The sequence below is a fragment of the Sphaeramia orbicularis genome, chromosome 3, assembly GCF_902148855.1.
Source record: "Sphaeramia orbicularis chromosome 3, fSphaOr1.1, whole genome shotgun sequence".
NCBI lineage: Eukaryota > Metazoa > Chordata > Actinopteri > Kurtiformes > Apogonidae > Sphaeramia > Sphaeramia orbicularis.
The window spans coordinates 24,840,808-24,861,658 of NC_043959.1; the positions used below are offsets into that span (position 1 = coordinate 24,840,808).

The 20,851-nt window shown below is 36.2% G+C and overlaps 1 protein-coding gene across 1 annotated transcript in view; it reads left to right on the plus strand.

Annotated features, from left to right (window-relative positions):
• Positions 1 to 20,851, plus strand: part of adamtsl3 (ADAMTS-like 3) — a 786,695-nt gene that overhangs the window by 627,596 nt on the left and 138,248 nt on the right. The window contains exons 16-17 of the mRNA XM_030126022.1: positions 4,272 to 4,567; positions 4,661 to 4,790. Of these exons, the coding sequence (XP_029981882.1) occupies positions 4,272 to 4,567; positions 4,661 to 4,790 (426 nt within the window). The remainder of the gene's footprint in view (positions 1 to 4,271; positions 4,568 to 4,660; positions 4,791 to 20,851) is intronic.

The following is a 20,851-nucleotide window of genomic DNA, read 5'->3' on the forward strand; positions in this document are numbered from 1 at the left end:
TTTTAAATGTTTTGTGTATTTGTAGATCCACTGTGATCTGTAAGGTGTAATGCACATGTATAAACGATAAATTAAGGCATAATATCGTTAACATTGCACTTATTTTTCATAAGAATTTTCAGGTTCGTATTTGTTCGTGTTATGTTCAAGTACAGTTCGTAGACGTAAACATTTTCATGACAGAATTTGACTTTTTTCACTCAAAAACATACAGAAAACTTTGGAGTTGACTTTATTTGTAAGTTCTTATCCTATTATTTGTATTATTTTACTGGTGCGGCCCACTTTAGTTCATATTAGGCTGAATGTGGCCCCTGAACTAAAATGAGTTTGACACCCCTGCCCTAGATAGTATTCTTTATCGACTGTAGATTTATCTACCGGCGTCCTCGGCCCCGCCCCCTGTTTGAACATGTAAAATGTTGAAAAAAATGTTCCTGCTGGGATTCGAACATCATAAACCATAGCGTTACTTGCTGAGCTATTCATCCACATGTACTTCAGGGTGCAAATTTATGCATCCCAAGTAGGGCTGCACGATTTTGGCAAAAAAAAAAAAAAAAATCCCGATTTTTTTTCCTCAAAAAACTCGATTTTCGATTTTGATTTCGATTTTTGGGTTAAACTACAAAAGACAACAGAAGTCAGTATGTCGTTTTTGTGAGCAGCCCACAATGCAAGGCACTGCTCTGACCTTAAATCTGTGATGGTATCATGTGATGAACCCACAGAAGTTTATTTTTTCTTAATTAAATCTTTATTGAATGAAGTAGAGTATACAAACAATGCATACATCAAGAAAATAACATAAGTTTGCCAGGGGGAATACACTACAATACAATGTCCAAATCAGAGCAAATACTTATGTTTTTTTATAGCCTTTTTGTTTCCAGATTTATCTAACAGCTTTAAATAAAGTTCAGCATCTTTCAAAAAATAATTAATATTTGGTTTTGTGTTACAGAACTTACATTTGTGAATGAAAAATTTAGCAAGTAAGAGGTTTAAATCAATTATTTAAAAAAAAATGTTTTTGTTTTTTTTTTTTCTTTTTGGAGTATCTGGGCCCACAGAAGTGATACCACTGTAAGTCAGTGACAGGCATCAGTCGTGCGTGCGTGGACCACAAAATATGAGTGATCCCCATGTGGTTCTATTTAAACTGGGGGATCCAACAACAGTCTGTATGCAACTCAAAAGTAATACAGGAGTCATGTAACACATTACAATTCTGAGACAGTAATGTTGTAAGGTAAGGAGTTAGTTTTATTTAACAATAACGAGTAATCTGTAATAGATTACAGTTTGGAAGTTACTTGCACAACACTGCGTATTTGACATATTTTGTATCACTTCAATATTGTCTTACATTATCATAGCACATAACTGTGGAATGAGTGTGACATTTACATCAGACACCTGCCTGTTCTGAATGTGAACACTGTCTGTAAAGATGCAACTACATGGAAACAAAAGCATTGTGGTGCATTTGGATGAAGAGGCAATTTTTCTCTTGACCTGTTATTTTCCAGAGTGGATAAGGCGCTTTGTACCATCTCTGTTTTTGTACATAACAAAAAGACAAGAAACTTCCACAACCAACATTTAAGGTCACAAAAGTTTACATTGGATCTTGTTGCTACTTCACCTTCTTGATATGATTTCACTAACCGGTCAGTACTAGAATGATTCTAATGAAACTTGTTTGTGTGATATCGATACACTTTAGATATGTCAAATGTTTTTTCATATATTTTTAAAATGTGTCTATCAGTAAAACATGAGTTACTGGGAATTATTCGTTCATTCAGTGCAGACCTCCGCCAATGCAGATCAGCACCCCCCCCCCAATCGCCACCAAAATTTAATTATTTGTTCCTTGTGCCAGTATCAACATTTCCTGAAATTTTCATTCAAATCTGTCCATAACTTTTTGAGTTATCTTGCACACAAACAGACAGACAGACAATAATGACCTTTTCTACCACACACAACAGGTACAATCTCAACCAAAAAAGTAGGAACAAAGTATACAAGTACATAAAGTCAAGGTCTGGGGGAAAAAAATAGCAGTTTTGAATATTTCTGGAATTTTTATTTGGATAAAGAGCAAGCACCCTGTACCTACTACAGAACCCGAGAGAGCTCTCTTTCCAAGCCAGTGCTCCATGCCTGTGGAATGCACTACCACTAACTCTGCGTAGCATTGACTCCTTTAAGAAGGAGCTCAAAACGTATCTTTTCAGGAAGGCGTTTAGCCCTGGTTGATGTTTTATGGGCTTGTGATATTGTGCTATTGTCTGTTTCTCTGTACTACTGTTTTATTTTTATCCTGGTGTATGTATGACATTTTATTTATTTTATTTTAAGCTTGTATTAACATTTTATTCTAAACTGAAAAGAACTTGGTGATTTTATCTGTTAAAAGTGCTATTGTTGGGATTCTACTTATAAATCTCTTTCCCCTTCCCTTCTCTATCCCCTCATGTTCATTACATTGGTTATTACATTGACCATATAACAGACCTGCAACAGGATTTAAGAATAACAATGAATCGATCATTTAATGAACAAATAGAAAAGCACTCGGAGAGCGCAGACCTCCGCCAAGGCTGATCAGTGGCCCCCCCCGTGGGCCCCCCCCACGCCAAGGAGGTTATGTTTTTGCCAGGGTTTGTTTGTTTGTCTGTCTGTCTGTCTGTCTGTCTGTCCGTTAGTGTGCAACATAACTCAAAAAGTTATGGACAGATTTTGATGAAATTTTCTGGTCTGCGCCCCCCCCGTGGGCCCCCCCACCCCCGATCACCACCAAAATTTAATCATTTCTTCCTTATCCCATTTCCAACAAACCCTGAAAATTTCATCCAAATCTGTCCATAACTTTTTGAGTTATGTTGCACACTAACGGACAGACAAACAGACAGACAAACAAACAAACAAACCCTGGCAAAAACATAACCTCCTTGGCGGAGGGAATAATCAATCTTACACAGATTTGTGGTCTCCCAAGGTTCCAGAGAATCAGACTCCCTGGCCAACAGTTATCTGACATCTGACTCCCTGTCCTCAAGAGCCCCGAATTATCTTTTTCCTGCTTCTTTACAGTCTTCTATGGGGTGTTGTCTTCCTCCTCCTAACTTCAGCCAATACCTCCGCATATCACCCTTGCTACCCCTGACCATTTCATTCTTACCCCCTGTCCTTGGACCCCAAGTCTCATAAACTCTTATCTTTATCTTTTAGTCTAACAATGTAACATCATACTCTTCCCTTATCCATTCTAAACCCACAGTCTACCCTCCTAAAAAGTAAGCTAACCCAACATTTTACCCTTTGAAACCTGTAACCTTCCATAGTCAATCTGTCACACAACTTAGCAAATCAGCAAAATACAGGAATCATAGCGATATCATATTACTTTCAAATTACAGAACATAGTTATCATGATTATAACATATTGCCTTCTAAACAATATAATGCTTAGATCAGTGGTTCCCAACCTTTTTTGGCTCAAGACCCCATTTTAACATCACAAATTTCTGGCGACCCCAGACATTCAAAACGGAGACTTTTTTTTTTTTTTTTGCTAAAATAATTTGTTTTTGATCATGTACTAGTTTGCTATAATATGTTGCAAATAAATGTTAATTTCACACAACATTTAGGTTATGTATGTAAATTTTTATTGGTAAGTTTTCATTTTTTAATTTTTTTTATCAATTACTAGAAATTTCAGGCGATCCCACTTGAATTCCAGGCGATCCTACATGTTATCCCGACCCTAAGGTTAAAAAATGTTGCATTAACTGCTCCCGCTCCCCTTTTTAAGTTGTGTGGTACAGTCTGTTTTTTCTCAAACTTATAAAATCTTGCACCACAAACATCTGAAACCAGTGCTCAAGGGGTTAAACTGAAATGAGGAGGAAAGAGGGTCTTATTTAGAGGTTCACCTGGGGTGTATATCCACCAGCAGCACCAAAGTTTGCATTGTAATAACGTCGATCCTTTTACAGTGAAACCTTGCCACTTTAGTCAGTTGTTTTTTTTTTTGTCTGTTTTTTTTTTTTTTTTAAATCAATTACTAGAAATTCCAGGTGACCCCATTTGAATTCCAGGCGACCCCACGTAGGTTCCCGACCCCAAGGTTGAAAAACACTGGCTTAAATATTTATATGTTCTTCAACTGTATAATTCTAACACTACTAAATGTGTTCTGCTACTTCCCAACAGTAAAACACAACGGTCCGTCTTTTTCCATCCTTTCCCGTCAGGTTCGTACCCGGACCCTGGTCTCCCTGCAGCGCCACCTGTGGGCCTGGCAGACAAACCCGGGAGGTGAAATGCCAAGTTCTGCTCTCCTTCACCAAAACTGAAGTGGATCTACCAGAAGAGGAGTGTGGTAAAGACAAACCCCACCAAGAAAGACCCTGCAACCTGGGGTCCTGCACCAAGACCCCCGGCCTCCCATCAGACCTGCATTACGCCGCCGACCTTTACCCCCGGACCGAAGAGCTCCACAGCTGGGACTACAGGGGCTTCAGCGCCTGCTCGGCCTCCTGCGCCGCCGGTGAGCTTTATGGGCTGGATCTCAGCTGGTGAGATGCACCGTCTCGGCCTTTGTCCTTAACCGGCCGGTGTCTCTGTCCTCCTCACCTCTCAGGGAAGCAGACAGCGGTGGTGAGATGCGTTAACCGGAGGCAAGGTGAAGAGGTAGACGACTCGCTGTGTGATCTGTCCAGCAAACCGCCGGTAATGATCCGCATCTGCAGCCCTGAACCATGTGCCCCGAGGTGAGAGAACCAACACATCACACCATGGGTTTGAGTTCCTGTACAGATCAGAATCAGAAAAAGAACAGCATGGGAATTCATCATGTCAAGGCTGTCAAATGTGCACTATATGGACAAAAGTATTTGGACACATTGAATTCAGCTGTTTCTTTTCTAACAAAACAATAAACTCAAGAATAACTTTAAACTTTAAGGAAACATCGATGTTTTTATCTCAAATCAGCATAAACAGGACAAATTACGACCTGTAGCTATGATGTGTCCCAATATTTTTGTCCATATAGTTTATATACATCAATATTTCCTTCAAGTTTAATGGGAGATTTTTCTTCCTAAGTGAGATGCAAAGAAAGTAGATGGTTAGTTGTGGTAGAAAATGATTATTTACAGTCAGAGCATGAAAATATTTTAGAAATTTAGAGGTTTCGGATCAAGATCTAGCTTGAATTGAGCAAATACACTATGTGGACAAAAGTATTGGGACACATTGAATTCAGCTGTTTCTTTTCTAACAAAACAATATACTCAAGAATAACTTTAAACTTTAAAAGGAAATGTTGATGTTTTTATCTCAAATCAGCATAAACAGGACAAATTACGACCTGTAGCTATGATGTGTCCCAATATTTTTGTCCATATAGTTTATATACATCAACATTTCCTTCAAGTTTAATGGGAGATTTTTCTTCTTAAGTGAGATGCAAAGAAAGTAGATGGTTAGTTGTGGTAGAAAACGATTATTTACAGTCAGAGCATGAAAAATATTTTAGAAATTTAGAGGTTTTGGATCAAGATCTAGCTTGAATTCAGCAAATACACTATGTGGACAAAAGTATTTGGACACATTGAATTCAGCTGTTTCTTTTCGATCAACACAATAAACTCAAGAATAACTAAACTTTAAAAGGAAATGTTGATGTTTTTATCTCAAATCAGCATAAACAGGACAAATTACGACCTGTAGCTATGATGTGTCCCAATATTTTTGTCCATATAGTTTATATACATCAATATTTCCTTCAAGTTTAATGGGAGATTTTTCTTCTTAAGTGAGATGCAAAGAAAGTAGATGGTTAGTTGTGGTAGAAAACGATTATTTACAGTCAGAGCATGAAAAATATTTTAGAAATTTAGAGGTTTCGGATCAAGATCTAGCTTGAATTCAGCAAATACACTATGTGGACAAAAGTATTTGGACACATTGAATTCAGCTGTTTCTTTTCGATCAATATAATAAACTCAAGAATAACTTTAAACTTTAAAAGGAAATGTTGATGTTTTTATCTCAAATCAGCATAAACAGGACCAATTACGACCTGTAGCTATGATGTGTCCCAATATTTTTGTCCGTATAGTTTATATACATCAATATTTCCTTCAAGTTTAATGGGAGATTTTTCTTCTTAAGTGAGATGCAAAGAAAGTAGATGGTTAGTTGTGGTAGAAAACGATTATTTACAGTCAGAGCATGAAAATTATTTTAGAAATTTAGAGGTTTTGGATCAAGATCTAGCTTGAATTCGGCAAATATGCTATGTGGACAAAAGTATTGGGACACATTGAATTCAGCTGTTTCTTTTCTAACAAAACAATAAACTCAAAACGAACTTTAAACTTTAAGGAAATATCGATGTTTTTATCTCAAATCAGCATAAACAGGACAAATTACGACCTGTAGCTATGATGTGTCCCAATATTTTTGTCCATATAGTTTATATACATCAATATTTCCTTCAAGTTTAATGGGAGATTTTTCTTCCTAAGTGAGATGCAAAGAAAGTAGATGGTTAGTTGTGGTAGAAAATGATTATTTACAGTCAGAGCATGAAAAATATTTTAGAAATTTAGAGGTTTCGGATCAAGATCTAGCTTGAATTGAGCAAATACACTATGTGGACAAAAGTATTGGGACACATTGAATTCAGCTGTTTCTTTTCTAACAAAACAATATACTCAAGAATAACTTTAAACTTTAAAAGGAAATGTTGATGTTTTTATCTCAAATCAGCATAAACAGGACAAATTACGACCTGTAGCTATGATGTGTCCCAATATTTTTGTCCATATAGTTTATATACATCAATATTTCCTTCAAGTTTAATGGGAGATTTTTCTTCTTAAGTGAGATGCAAAGAAAGTAGATGGTTAGTTGTGGTAGAAAACGATTATTTACAGTCAGAGCATGAAAAATATTTTAGAAATTTAGAGGTTTTGGATCAAGATCTAGCTTGAATTCAGCAAATACACTATGTGGACAAAAGTATTTGGACACATTGAATTCAGCTGTTTCTTTTCGATCAATACAATAAACTCAAGAATAACTTTAAACTTTAAAAGGAAATGTTGATGTTTTTATCTCAAATCAGCATAAACAGGACAAATTACATCCTGTAGCTATGATGTGTCCCAATATTTTTGTCCATATACTTTATATACATCAATATTTCCTTCAAGTTTAATGGGAGATTTTTCTTCTTAAGTGAGATGCAAAGAAAGTAGATGGTTAGTTGTGGTAGAAAACGATTATTTACAGTCAGAGCATGAAAAATATTTTAGAAATTTAGAGGTTTTGGATCAAGATCTAGCTTGAATTCGGCAAATATGCTATGTGGACAAAAGTATTGGGACACACTGAATTCTGCTGTTTCTTTTCTAACAAAACAATAAACTCAAAAAGAACTTTAAACTTTAAGGAAATATCGATGTTTTTATCTCAAATCAGCATAAACAGGACAAATTACAACCTGTAGCTATGATGTGTCCCAGTATTTTTGTCCATATAGTTTATATACATCAACATTTCCTTCAAGTTTAATGGGAGATTTTTCTTCCTAAATGAGATGCAAAGAAAGTAGATGGTTAGTTGTGGTAGAAAATGATTATTTACAGTCAGAGCATGAAAAATATTTAGAAATTTAGAGGTTTCGGATCAAGGTCTAGCTTGAATTCAGCAAATACACTATGTGGACAAAAGTATTTGGACACACTGAATTCAGCTGTTTCTTTTCTAACAAAACAATAAACTCAAGAATAACTTTAAACTTTAAAAGGAAATATTGATGTTTTTATCTCAAATCAGCATAAACAGGACAAATTACGACCTGTAGCTATGATGTGTCCCAATATTTTTGTCCATATAGTTTATATACATCAATATTTCCTTCAAGTTTAATGGGAGATTTTTCTTCTTAAGTGAGATGCAAAGAAAGTAGATGGTTAGTTGTGGTAGAAAACGATTATTTACAGTCAGAGCATGAAAAATATTTTAGAAATTTAGAGGTTTTGGATCAAGATCGAGCTTGAATTCAGCAAATACACTATGTGGACAAAAGTATTGGGACACATTGAATTCAGCTGTTTCTTTTCTAACAGGGGTCCAGGATACAAAACAATAAACTCAAGAATAACTTTAAACTTTAAGGAAATATTGATGTTTATATCTCAAATCAGCATGAACATTTCTACAACCCTTTTCAAGTCCTGCTTAATTTGTTACATCTGTAACTAGTTACGTCACGACATTTGCACATAGACTGCTCAAGACTTCTGATGAACATTTCTCCGAGTACGACATAATTGTTTATCAGCAGCAGCGGTTGTAATCCATACTGAAAATATGTCCAAACTTCCAGTGAAATACCTAAAATGTTCAGTTGTTGATTGAACGAGACAGAGCAGCACAGTCAACAACCTGCAGGGGGCGGGGCCGGAAGTGGCTCCTTTGCATTTAAAGGGCCAGCGCTCAAAACCACCTTTCTGGTGTCATTACTCAGAAATAGGGTTGAAGATGGACCTGTGGAGTTGAATTAATGAAAAATTCAGACCCAAGCAGAGCATTTACAGTTTATGTAGACCACAGGGAAATGTTTGAAAATGCATAATTCCATTTAAAAAAGCTAAATATCACTCCTTTAAGGAAATATTGATATTTCTAAACTAAATGGACAAAAATATTGGGGCACATCATAGCTACAGGGTGGGGAAGCAAAATTTACAATATTTTGAGGCAGGGATTGAAAGACAGTGTATGACCAATTAATTTATTGAAAGTCATGAGAATTTAAATCTTCAAATCATATTTTACTGCATTTCTAACGGTCTTGTTGTCTACCTCAAGTTCAATTGCCATTTTTCTCATGGATTTGGTTGGATCCTTTAGGATTTTGGATTTGAGAGCTTTAATAAAAGCTTTGGTACGTTTTTTGTTGCTTCCTCCACTTCCAGACTTTCTCGTAATAGTTTTGCTCATAGTCATTCTCTTCTTTCCATTATAAACAGTCTTTATGGACACTCCAACTATTTTTGAAATCTCCTTTGGTGTGACGAGTGCATTCAGTAAATCACACACTCTTTGACGTTTGCTTTCTTGATTACTCATATGGGCAAAAGTTTCTGAAAAGGTATGGATAATAGTGTTAGGTATGATTATGACATCAATATATGTTTGGTTTCAAAACAATTGACGTAGTGCCTTCTGAGAAAAAACAACTAAATGTTCATTGTAAATTTTGCTTCCCTACCCTGTACAGTTATAAGATGTCCTGTTCATGCGGATAGAGAAATGGTAAAATGGCAGAAAATCAATATTGAGAGAAATTAAGTAAAAGCCATCTGTGAGGCATTTTGGAAGCGAAGATAACAATTTAAACCAAACTAACCAATGCAATGATATTTATCCCAATATAAAACTATATTATGATATTAGTCATTATTGTTTTGTATCTCAGACCCCTGTTAGAAAAGAAACACCTGAATCCAACGTGTCCCAATACTTTTGTCCATATAGTGCACATAGAATACAGACGATGCTTAAATAATTTGCTTTGATAATCGGTGTCACTCATCATTTAGGTCTTTCCATACCTTTTACTTCACGCTAAACAACCAAAAAGTAGTGTTCACCTGTAACTGAGGACACACTCTTGACGTGGATCGATAATGCGCAGCCAGGAAAAAAGCAGAAGAGTTGGCAGTCACCCTGACAGGTCTCAGTTTAGAGTTTCCACCAGGTTTTTGGGTTGAGGAAACTGTATAAAGAAGCTGCTGGGGGAAAGAGTACAGCTAAGGCAACTCAGCAGGAAAGTAATTCAGAGACAGATTTCAGGTTTTTCATATATGTGTAATGTAACAGATAATACCTCTATTTCTGTGTATTTACTATTAGCTTATAGTGTATGTCAATATATACTCAAGTATTGATAAATTGTTGTCTGGTAATAATAATCATCCACTCATACTGATCAATTTTACCCAGACAGATGAGATCACTACAGCTACTTTCACTTGTATTTTATTTAATAGTTATTGTTCTAAAGTCTGAGTTATTTGAGAGTCTAGTAATTGAAGGAGCTCTATGTATTATATCTACTACCAAAATATCAAAAACTACCCAAAGCGTTAGTGGACAATATTCCATAGATGAAGTTCATACCCATTGGCTGACATGTTATTGTGAATGCATGTGACCACTAGAGGGAGTAGTGAGTCACTCTGCCAGTTTCCCATGGCAATGAAAACTAATGTTAACACTGAGGTGAGGATGAGTAGGGATAAGAAACTGCTTTTAGAGTCGGTGAAAGTAACTGTTTTTATTATTGCCCTGCCCCCCGAAGGAGAGGCGGGATATTTGTTTGTTTGTTTGTTTGTTAACACTTTTGCAGCAAAACTATTGGTTGAATTCATACCAAATTGGGTTTATAGAATGCCAGTGACCCAGAATAGTAGGTCAAAGTTCTAATTTTTTATGATTTTTTTAATATTTTTTTTTTCCCTCCGCCAAGGAGGTTATGTTTTTCATCGGGGTTTGTCTGTTGGTTTGTCTGTTAGCAAGATAACTCAAAAACTTATGGACGGATTTTGATGAAATTTTCAGGAAATGTTGATACTGGCACAAGGAACAAATGATTACCGTACTTTCCGGACTATAAGCCGCTACTTTTTTCCCGTTTTGAACTCTGCGGCTTATACAGCGATGCAGACTGAGTATAGATTTATACGGGCTAACGGCCACCAGGGGGCGCTCTAGCAGGAAGTGCAAAAAATGAGACAGACGGGTGGAAGAGGTGATGCGAGTTTTAATCTTAACTTTTAACAATCATTTTGCGTGTCATGCACAAACCCTCATCATGGAAAACACATGAAGAAATGCATATTTTGCAGCTTTTAAGTTAAAAGCAATCAATGTGTCTGTCTAAGAGGGAAATAGAGCTGCAGCACGGAAGTGCCATTGAGCAACAACGGAGGAGAGACGTAGAAGGTGTGTGACGGAACCTTAGAGGCTGTTCAACTCCAACACTGAAGAAGACGACTTCAGTGGTTTCAATGAGCCAAAGGAAGATGAAGAGAGAGATCAGTGACTCTTCTGGGTTTTTTTAACCAGCTGTGTTCCTGCCGTTTTACTGCTGTGTTACAGGTACTGTTTGTAAAAAAGCAGTTAAGGTATGGAGATAAATATTTAAATAACCTTTCTGTTTACCATCTATCTGTGTAAATATCTTATGTGACAACGTGAACATCTGCGGCTTATATTCCGGTGTGCCTTACAGCCCAGAAAGTACAGTAAATTTTGGTGGGGACAGACTGATCTGCCTTGATGTAGGTCTGCGCTCTCTGAGTGCTTTTCTAGTTCGTTTATTTATTATGTTTCATTGTGTTTTTATCTTAGTATTTTATGTTTACCTCCGCCAAGGACATTATGGAGGTTGTTTTCATCGGGGTTTGTTTGTTTGTCTGTCTGTCTGTTAGCAAGATAACTCAAAACGTTAGAGACAGATTTTGATGAAATTTTCAGGAAATATTGATACTGGCACAAGGAACAAATTATGACATTTTGGTGGTGATTGTGGCGGTGGTGGTGGGGGAGGGGGGGCCTCTGCCTTGGCGAAGGTCGGCGCTCTCTGAGTGTCTTTCTTGTTGTTTTATGTGGTATTGCACTTACCGTATTTTCCGGGCTATACGGCGCACCAGAATATAAACCACACCTGACTATAAGCCGCAGGTGTCCACGTTTTGACATGAGATATTTACACAGAAAGATGGTAAACAGAAAGATTATTTAAATATTTATTTCCATACCTTAACTGCTTTTTTCCACACAGTGCCTTTAACACGGCAGTAAAACGGCAGGAACGCAGGAACACGACTGGTTAAAAAACCCAGAAAAGTCATTGATCTCTCGCTTCATCTTTCTTCTGCTCATTAACCACTGAAGTCGTCTTCTTCAGTGTTGGAGTTGAACAGCCTCTAAGGCTCCGTCACACACCTTCTATGTCTCTCCTCCGTTGTTGCTCAATGGCACCTCTGTGCTGCAGCTCTATTTCCTTCTTAGACAGACACATTGATTGCTTTTAATTTAAAAACTGCATCATATGCATTTCTACGTGTGTTTTCCATGATGAGGGTTTGTGCATGACATGCAAAATGATTGTTAAAAGTTCAGATTAAAACTTCTCCTCTTCACATCACCTCTTCCACCTGTCTGTCTCACTTTTGCACTTCCTGCTAGAGCGCCTCCTCGAGGCCGTTAGCCTGTATAAATCTATACTCGAGCTGCATCGCTGTATAAGCCGCAGGGTTCAAAACGAGAAAAAAGTAGAGGCTTATAGTCCGGAAAGTACGGTATTTTAGTGTGCAGCACTTTGGACACCTTTGTGTTTGTTTAAATGTATGCTTTATAAATCAAAATGGATTGGATTGGAAGACAATTTACATATAATTAAGACAACATAAAATAGCTAAAAACATAAAAAGCTGAAAACCAGTTTAAGGATAGCAGTTACACACTTCTATTCAACACTTTGACTGGACAGATGTATAGCAGCAAAACTATTGGAAACCTGTAGGAACCCTGTTTTTATTAAACTCAGTGTCAGTGACGACATTTACCTGCACATTTTTAACACCATCTTCATTTTTACGTCACCAAGTTCAGTGCTGATGTTTTAGATTCAACATCATTTGCGGTCCGTTGAACCACACTGCAGCACATACACATCAGGAACATCAGGAACAGAAGTTCATGTTTCCTCGTCACAACTTAATGAGATTTAAAAGGAGGGAGGAGGAAAAAAGAAAGAACAGGCTGAGAACATCAAAGCTGCTGTCAGCAGGCCAGAGCAGAAACCAGGAGATAAGGATCAGCTAAACGATCCCTAAATTACCGTCACAATCCTGAGAATTAGAGCCGCTAATTTGGAACATACACAGGAGGCAGGTGGTTTTAATATTAGCAGAAAACTCCTGTGTTTGTGTCTGTTTGAAAAGAATCACAGAAAGCAGAGATATACTGAGAACGAACCGCAAAGTCTTAAAGCATGTCTCCTACTCTGTTAGAATAACTTGGAAATGAAGTTCATTGATGGAGTTTAGCGGTAAACTAAACAGAGCTGCCTGAATCAGTCTGGATAAACAGGAGGATTACAGCAGGGAATGTGGCAGCAGTTTCATTTATTCATCAAAGTTGGCTTCTGCTTGTTGAATAAATGAGACCTGCATTCAGAAAAGTTCAGGAAAGAATACTACTGTGCAATACTAATAATGACAATTATTAAAAAAAAAAAAAAATCATTCAAAGTACAGTCTACTCTCGTTAAACCGCCCACTGTTATACCGCCATTTTCGCTCACCGCCGACCAAAACCATTGCACAAAAATCCCCAATGCATTATTCCATTAGCTACCGCCATTTCCGCCTATCGCCATCCGCCAGCCCAGTTCCATGCACAAACAACACTTATACCATTGATTTCCCGACCGTTATACCGCCAGCGTGATTGCCATCGAGTACACATAAATTTTAACAATGCACTGAAACAAACGCGCCAGACGCTGATCGCGACAAGCTACGAGTAGGTCTACGGAACGGCCACCGTTCATTTATCGCAGAACACTCAGTAGGTCAGGATGTCGGGAAGAGGACGTGGGATTAAGCCAAAGCCTCAAGATGATGGGGTGTCATTTCCCGACACGGTATAATAATGCTTAAAATGTTTCCCCACTTTAAATGATCCCTTACAACATAACAGAATCAAGATTTATTTAGAAACGCAATTAGAACGGGTTAACGGAGGCAGCATAGACATCATATAGTAAAGACATGCACATTATGGACGCAACCCGTTGTAACGCCATTTTCGCTATACCGCCAATTTGGCCGTGAACGGAAGTTGGCGGTATAACAAGAGTAGACTGTAGTATTACAAAGTGCTTTAAAAACAATAAACTGCACAGGGATGAATGATAAAGACAATAAAATAAGCATCAAACTTAAAATAAAGGAAGATTAAAACCATAAATATAACAAAAGGACTAAAATGTAAAAACACTGAGTAGATTAAGACTTGAAAGAAGACAATTAGAGTCTTTCAGTCACATCTTGAAGCATTTCAGATAAAAATTCCTAAAACCAAGGATTTGATCAGTTTAGTGATATATGGGCCCCAGCAATCAACCATTTCAGTTGAATAAAATAATATTTAATGTCTGTGAAAGATTGTTAAGCTGCGGTATTAAATTGTAAGTCTCACTGTCTGGGTTTTTTTTTTGTTTTGTTTTGTTTTTTTTTTTTGGGGTGAGGGGAGGGGTGTAGATTGAAATTGAAGGATTTCCGCTGTCTTCTACTGTACTGCTGTACTGGAGGCCGAGTTGTCATTTGTTTACACAGCACCTGTGTTCTGATGTGTTTGAAAGATGTAAAATATGATGCACATTTATTTAAATAAAATACAGGGTGGGGAAGCAAAATTTACAATATTTTGAGGTAGGGATTGAAAGACAGTGTATGACCAATTAGTTTATTGAAAGTCATGAGAATTTATTTGCCACAAGAAAATTGACATAATAGAAAATGTTTTTATTCTATGTGTCCTCCTTCTTTTTCAATAACTGCCTTCACACGCTTCCTGAAACTTGCGCAAGTGTTCCTCAAATATTCGGGTGACAACTTCTCCCATTCTTCTTTAATAGTATCTTCCAGACTTTCTCATAATAGTTTTGCTCATAGTCATACTCTTCTTTCCATTATAAACAGTCTTTATGGACACTCCAACTATTTTTGAAATCTCCTTTGGTGTGACGAGTGCATTCAGCAAATCACACACTCTTTGACGTTTGCTTTCCTGATTACTCATATGGGCAAAAGTTTCTGAAAAGGTATGGATAATAGTGTTAGGTATGATTATGACATCAATATATGTTTGGTTTCAAAACAATTGACGTAGTGCCTGCTGAGAAAAAACAACTAAATGTTCATTGTAAATTTTGCTTCCCCACCCTGTATGTTCAAAAAAAAAAAAAAAAAAATCCCGAAAACCAATGTGGCATCAAGTACAATAATGTTATGTTTAAAGTGGATGATGTAGGAGTTTGGAATAATGCAACATTTATTACCTGTAATGGACCAGTTTTTTTTCAGTCTCTTCCTTCCAGAATTATTCTAAAGGGTGATCAACAATATGGAAACAAGACGATATCATCATTTCTGTTAATATCAGCTTTTAATGAGATAATATAATGTGATGTGCATGTACATCAGGCTTTTAAAATCAAATATGACACCATGGAATAACATCTAAGGAACTGCATTATTATTATAATTATTTTTATTATTTTAATTATTTGTTTGTGTGTTGAAGCGTGGACATGAAACGACATTTTAAAAAACAAAACTATGTTTGATCGTCTGTTTCGAACACAAATGGCAGTTGAATTTGATAGTCATATCATCATTCAATCATTGCGATGGGTCAGTTAAAATCATTGGATGGTGTTTTTTTCAGTTCTGTCCGTTCCACAGGTGACTAAAAAAAATGTATTTTTGTGTTAGAGCATTTAACCCTTTCATGCATTGTGGTCACTCCAGCGGACAGTTCTTCTCCAGCTGTTCTCTTGTATATTCATAGGTTTTGTTGTTTTACTTCCATATGAGCCAACACAGTGGACACTTATGCAACATCCCATAATACACTGCAATTCATACCATTACTATAACTTAAACCTGATCTGCAGTAACATTTTTAAGTGTAAATCAGTTATTTGTTCGACAAAAAGAGTTGTTTTTTGCATATTATATGAGGTAATAATAAGCATTAGAGTATGTTCAAATGTGAAAAAACATCAAATTAGCAGCCTTAAAAATGTTTTTCTTTCATTGTTTTCATTTTAATTTCTGATATTGGGTTTTAAATGCACATTTCTTTACTTAAAAAATTAAATGCATGGACATTTTTGTAATTCCATGAAAAAAAAACAACTCGATTGCAATTTTTTTTTGATACCTAAGGAGGTATAAAAACACTCCAGAAAAAAAAAATCTTGACTTAGGTTCTCATAATTCATGCATGAAAGGGTTAATTAATTGATTGTAATCGGGCTGTGAAGGAGATTTTAAGCAATATTGTAAAAAATGCTTCAGGAAAACTTCTCCTACCCTACCTTTAAGTAAACATATTTGTACATGAAGACATAGATCTGGTAAACGTTCATATAAAAAACTGGGTATAAAAAGTATATAAGTACATAAAGTCAAGGTCTGGGGAAAAAAATAGCAGTTTTAAAAAAATTCTGGAAAAAGTCTGGAATTTTTATTTGGATAAAGAGCAAGCATCCTTTAAGGGTTAAATACGTCTGGTTTCAAAGTCTAGGATCTTGTTCGGCCTAGAAGGTAAAACATGGATATATCATCTGTGTAGACATGTTGACATGAGACGTATTTTTGGCTCGCAGATGTTGACATTATACATATCTGTGGTTTGCAGAAAGGCGGACATTCTTCCCCAGCGACAGAGTTCTGATTATATAATCCGCGACTAAAACGGATGCTTGTTCCTAATTAAATCAACTTTCTTTCAGCTAATCATGTTTTTACTGGACGCAGGAGCAGCTGAAGTGTTGAGTATCCCTGACGTATTGACAGTACAAAACTTGGCCACATGACAAGATTCTCAGCTTGTAAAACTTTCCAGTTCCTAATTGGGAAAAAAAAAAAAAAAAAAAAAAAAAAATCTTGAGCTAGCTCCCAGTGGTAGGTATTTGACTGAACTGTGCTTTAATGAAACAAAGCCAGTCAGATTTGAAGCCAGTGGGCAGCTCCATGTTAGTATTAGTGGCAGCAAACTTATTTTTATTCCCCTGTCGCAGTAGCTGTGCTGTCGACACGCTGCTCCAGGAAAGGATTTAATGCAGCTAATAATACAGCGCTCGTACATGTATAAATCCACTATAATAACAAACTATAGAACATTATAGTAGTTAGTGATGGGACTTTTGGCTCTTTGAAGGGAGCCGTTCAAAAGACTGGCTCTTTTATATTTTTTGCATTATTTTGAAACACCAATGTTTTAATGACTAAATAGGCTACATGTGATGATTGACATTCAATTTTAAAGGTGTTTAATTGGTGCAGCAGTAACAATTACCTCACTGTAAAAAAGAATAGTTAGTTAAAATGTGTGAGCTAAATACAGGGGTTGGACAAAATAATGGAAACACCTTAAAAAATCAACAAAATATAATTTAATATGGTGTAGGTCCGCCTTTTGCGGCAATTACAGCCTCAGTTCTCCTAGGTATTGATTCATACAACTTGTGAATTGTTTCCAAAGGAATTTTAAGCCATTCTTCAGTTAGAATACCCTCCAACTCTTTTAGAAACGATGGCGGTGGAAATCGACGTCTTACTTGAATCTCTAAAACTGACCATAAATGCTCAATAATGTTGAGGTCTGGGGACTGTGCCGGCCATACGAGATGCTCAACTTCATTAGAATGTTCCTCATGCCATTCTTTAACAATTCTAGCTGTATGGATTGGGGCATTATCATCTTGAGGTGAAGGTGTTTCCATTATTTTGTCCAACCCCTGTATATGACATGAGAGGTGACATTAGGCAAATGCTGGAATTGGACCAAAAACATCACGGTACATTATGTGGACTAGTCTGTAGCCTAAAAATGAAGAAGAACATAAAACATTTTCTTATGAAATAACATTTTATTCTCCTCAAAACAAGAACAATAAATGTGTGTAAACATATGGAAAAAACTGCACAAAACACAACAGTGATTAATCGCTGCAATTACTTCAGTACCTGAACTGTAGTGCAAAAATAAATGTTGTAATATAGTTTTACATTGGGATTAATATCATTGAATTACATTGGTTAGTTTGGTTTAAATTGTTATCTTTCCTTCCAAAATGCCCCAGAGATGTTTTTTTACTTAATTACTCTCAACATTATTTATGTATTTATTATCCATGACTGTGATTTTGAATGTTCTACCTCTGAATTTCTAAAATATTTTTCATGCTTTGATTGTAAATAATAGTTTTCTATCACAACTAACTTTCTGCTTTCTTCACATTTCACTTAGGATGAAAAATCTCCCATTAAATTTTAAGGAAAGATTGATGTTTTTATCTCAAATCAGCATGAATAGGACATCTTACAGCTGTAGCCATGATGTGTCCCAATATTTTTGTCCATATACTTTCTAAACATCATTATTTCCTTAAAGTTTAATGGGAGATTTTTCTTCCTCAGTGATATGTGAAGAAAGTAGATGTTTAGATGTTGTAAAAAATTATTATTTATAGTCAGAGCACGAAAAATATTTTAGAAATTTAGAGGTAGAACATTTAAAATCATAGTCATGGATAAGAAATTATTATTATTATTATTATTTTTTTTTCCCAAATCAAAAAATTTAGTAAAAACCATTTCTGATGTATTTTGGAAGAAAGATAACAATTGAAACCAAAACTAACCAATGCAATGATATTTATCCCAATATAAAACTATATTTTGACATTTATCATTATTGTTTTGTATCCCAGACCCCTGTTAGAAAAGAAACACCTGAATTCAACATGTCCCAATACTTTTGTCATATAGTTTATTTCAGATCCTCTCATTCCGTGAGTCCTACAGTGATTTAAATGTTTCCGTTCTTTAACCCTTTAACTGACACAGTTAGGAGCTTCTCATTTCCCCAACAACCATCAGTTTAATTGAGCGTAAAGACTGGACTGTGTTTCAATGGATAAAGGTCATGCGGTCTAATGAGTGTAGAAGTAATTACCCATCATGCCTAGTGTCTACACCTTCAGCGCCTCTAAATGCATGTGCTCAGTCTGAAAACCTCAGTGCATCATGGGATTAATTATGTAACAACGGTCTTTATGAATGGCTGAACAAGTTGCAAAGGGAAAGGGAAATACATGTGTATATGGAAGTAAGAAAGGAAAATAGCAAACAACTTACTATGTAAAAGTGAAATGGGAAAGAGAATTTGACATAGAAATTGATAATATAGATCGGCTAAACATGTGGAAATTACATCATACAACTACTAGCTCTCGGACATGGAGGGAATTTGCCTGGAAAAACCTTATAAGATTTTTTATTCCACCCAAGTTTAAAAGTAAACAGTTACAGAGGCATCAGGAATATTGGAGAGAATGCGGGGAGATGGATGTTGACCATTCTCGTGTTTTTTTGGAAATGTTGGAAACTTTCGGAATATTGGGAAATGATCTGCAATGTCATATGTCAAGTCTTAGGATACACAATTCCAAAGAAACTTGAAATTCTTTATTTGTGCAACTTTGGTGATGGCACTATACGTGAATACGATAAATATTTGATAAAGGTGATGTTGATAGCTGCAAAAAAATGTATAACAAGGAATTGGGGGAAGATGAACGTACCATCAAAGGATCAATGGATAACTACGATCGAGGACATATTTCTGATGGAAAAACTAACACACAGATTGAGACTACAAGAACCACAAATGAACAAAAAGTGGAAAAAAATGGACATTATATAAGCAATAGAATTGATAAGACTGTGCTGCCCAGACTTATTTATGTTGTTGTGTTTTCTTTTTGTTGTTGTTCTTTTAAAACTAATAAAATATAAGTTACAAAAAAAAAAAAAAGAAAGGAAAACAAGAAAAAAATTAGAGGAAAAAAAAGAGGAATTGTAATAATATAAATAAACAAATATAAATTAGGAAAAAAGTTTGTTGGACTGAGAATAACAACAGGACACGAGATGACAACACATTAAATGGGCAAAATGCATCTGGAAATAAACCAGTGTGACTAAGCTTCAAAAAATGAGACATGATGAGAAGGATTACTCACAGACTTAATGAATAAATTGTGTAAAAGTTTTCAGTCACTAATCAGGGGTCGAAAGTAACATTTTATAAAACAACCTGTGTGTACTTTTATTTGTGCATCTATGTGTGTGTGTGTCAAGGTTATAATAGTTTTGGATTTTTACCTCCGCCAAGGAGGTTATGTTTTTGCCAGCTTTGGTTTCTGATCTGCCTTGGTGGAGGTCTGTGCTCTCCGAGTGCTTTTCTAGTTCATTTTAGTTTAGTTTTGACTTTTTTTTTCCTCTAATTCAGTAAGTTTTAATTCGTTTTTAGAACAGGTTTACTAGTTACCTCCACCAAAGAGCTTATGTTTTTGCCGGCATTGGTTTGTTTGTCTGTCTGTCTGTGTAAGATAACTCAAAAAGTTATGGACGGATTTGGATGAAAATTTCAGGAAATGTTGATACTGGCACAAGGAACAAATGATTAAATTTGGGTGGTGATGGGGCAGTGTGTGTGTGTGTGACTGATCTGTCTTGGTGGAGATCTGCACTCTCAGGGTGTATTCACACCTGGAAAGTCCTTTGGTCCACTTATTTGATTTGGATCAAATGCGGACTTTATTTTTTACTTTGGGTCGGATCGCATTCACGTTGCACTTTTTGCTAGTGGACCAAAACGCGTGAACAGAAGCACGCATGTGACAAACTGCGCTAGCATTGGACAGAAAAGTCGGGGGCGGGGTCAATCAGAGACGGCTGGTGTTGATGAAAATAGACGTGGTGCTCCTACATACAGTTATTATTTTCGGAATATAAATTGTATTTTTACTGACACAAATTTACGAAAATAACGTTAACACTCAAGAAAAGCTCAGTCGGAGCCAGTTTCATAATACGGGCATCTGACCAAATGTCAGTGGCACATTCAGTTTCCTTATTGCTCCATGTCTGTCCACGGC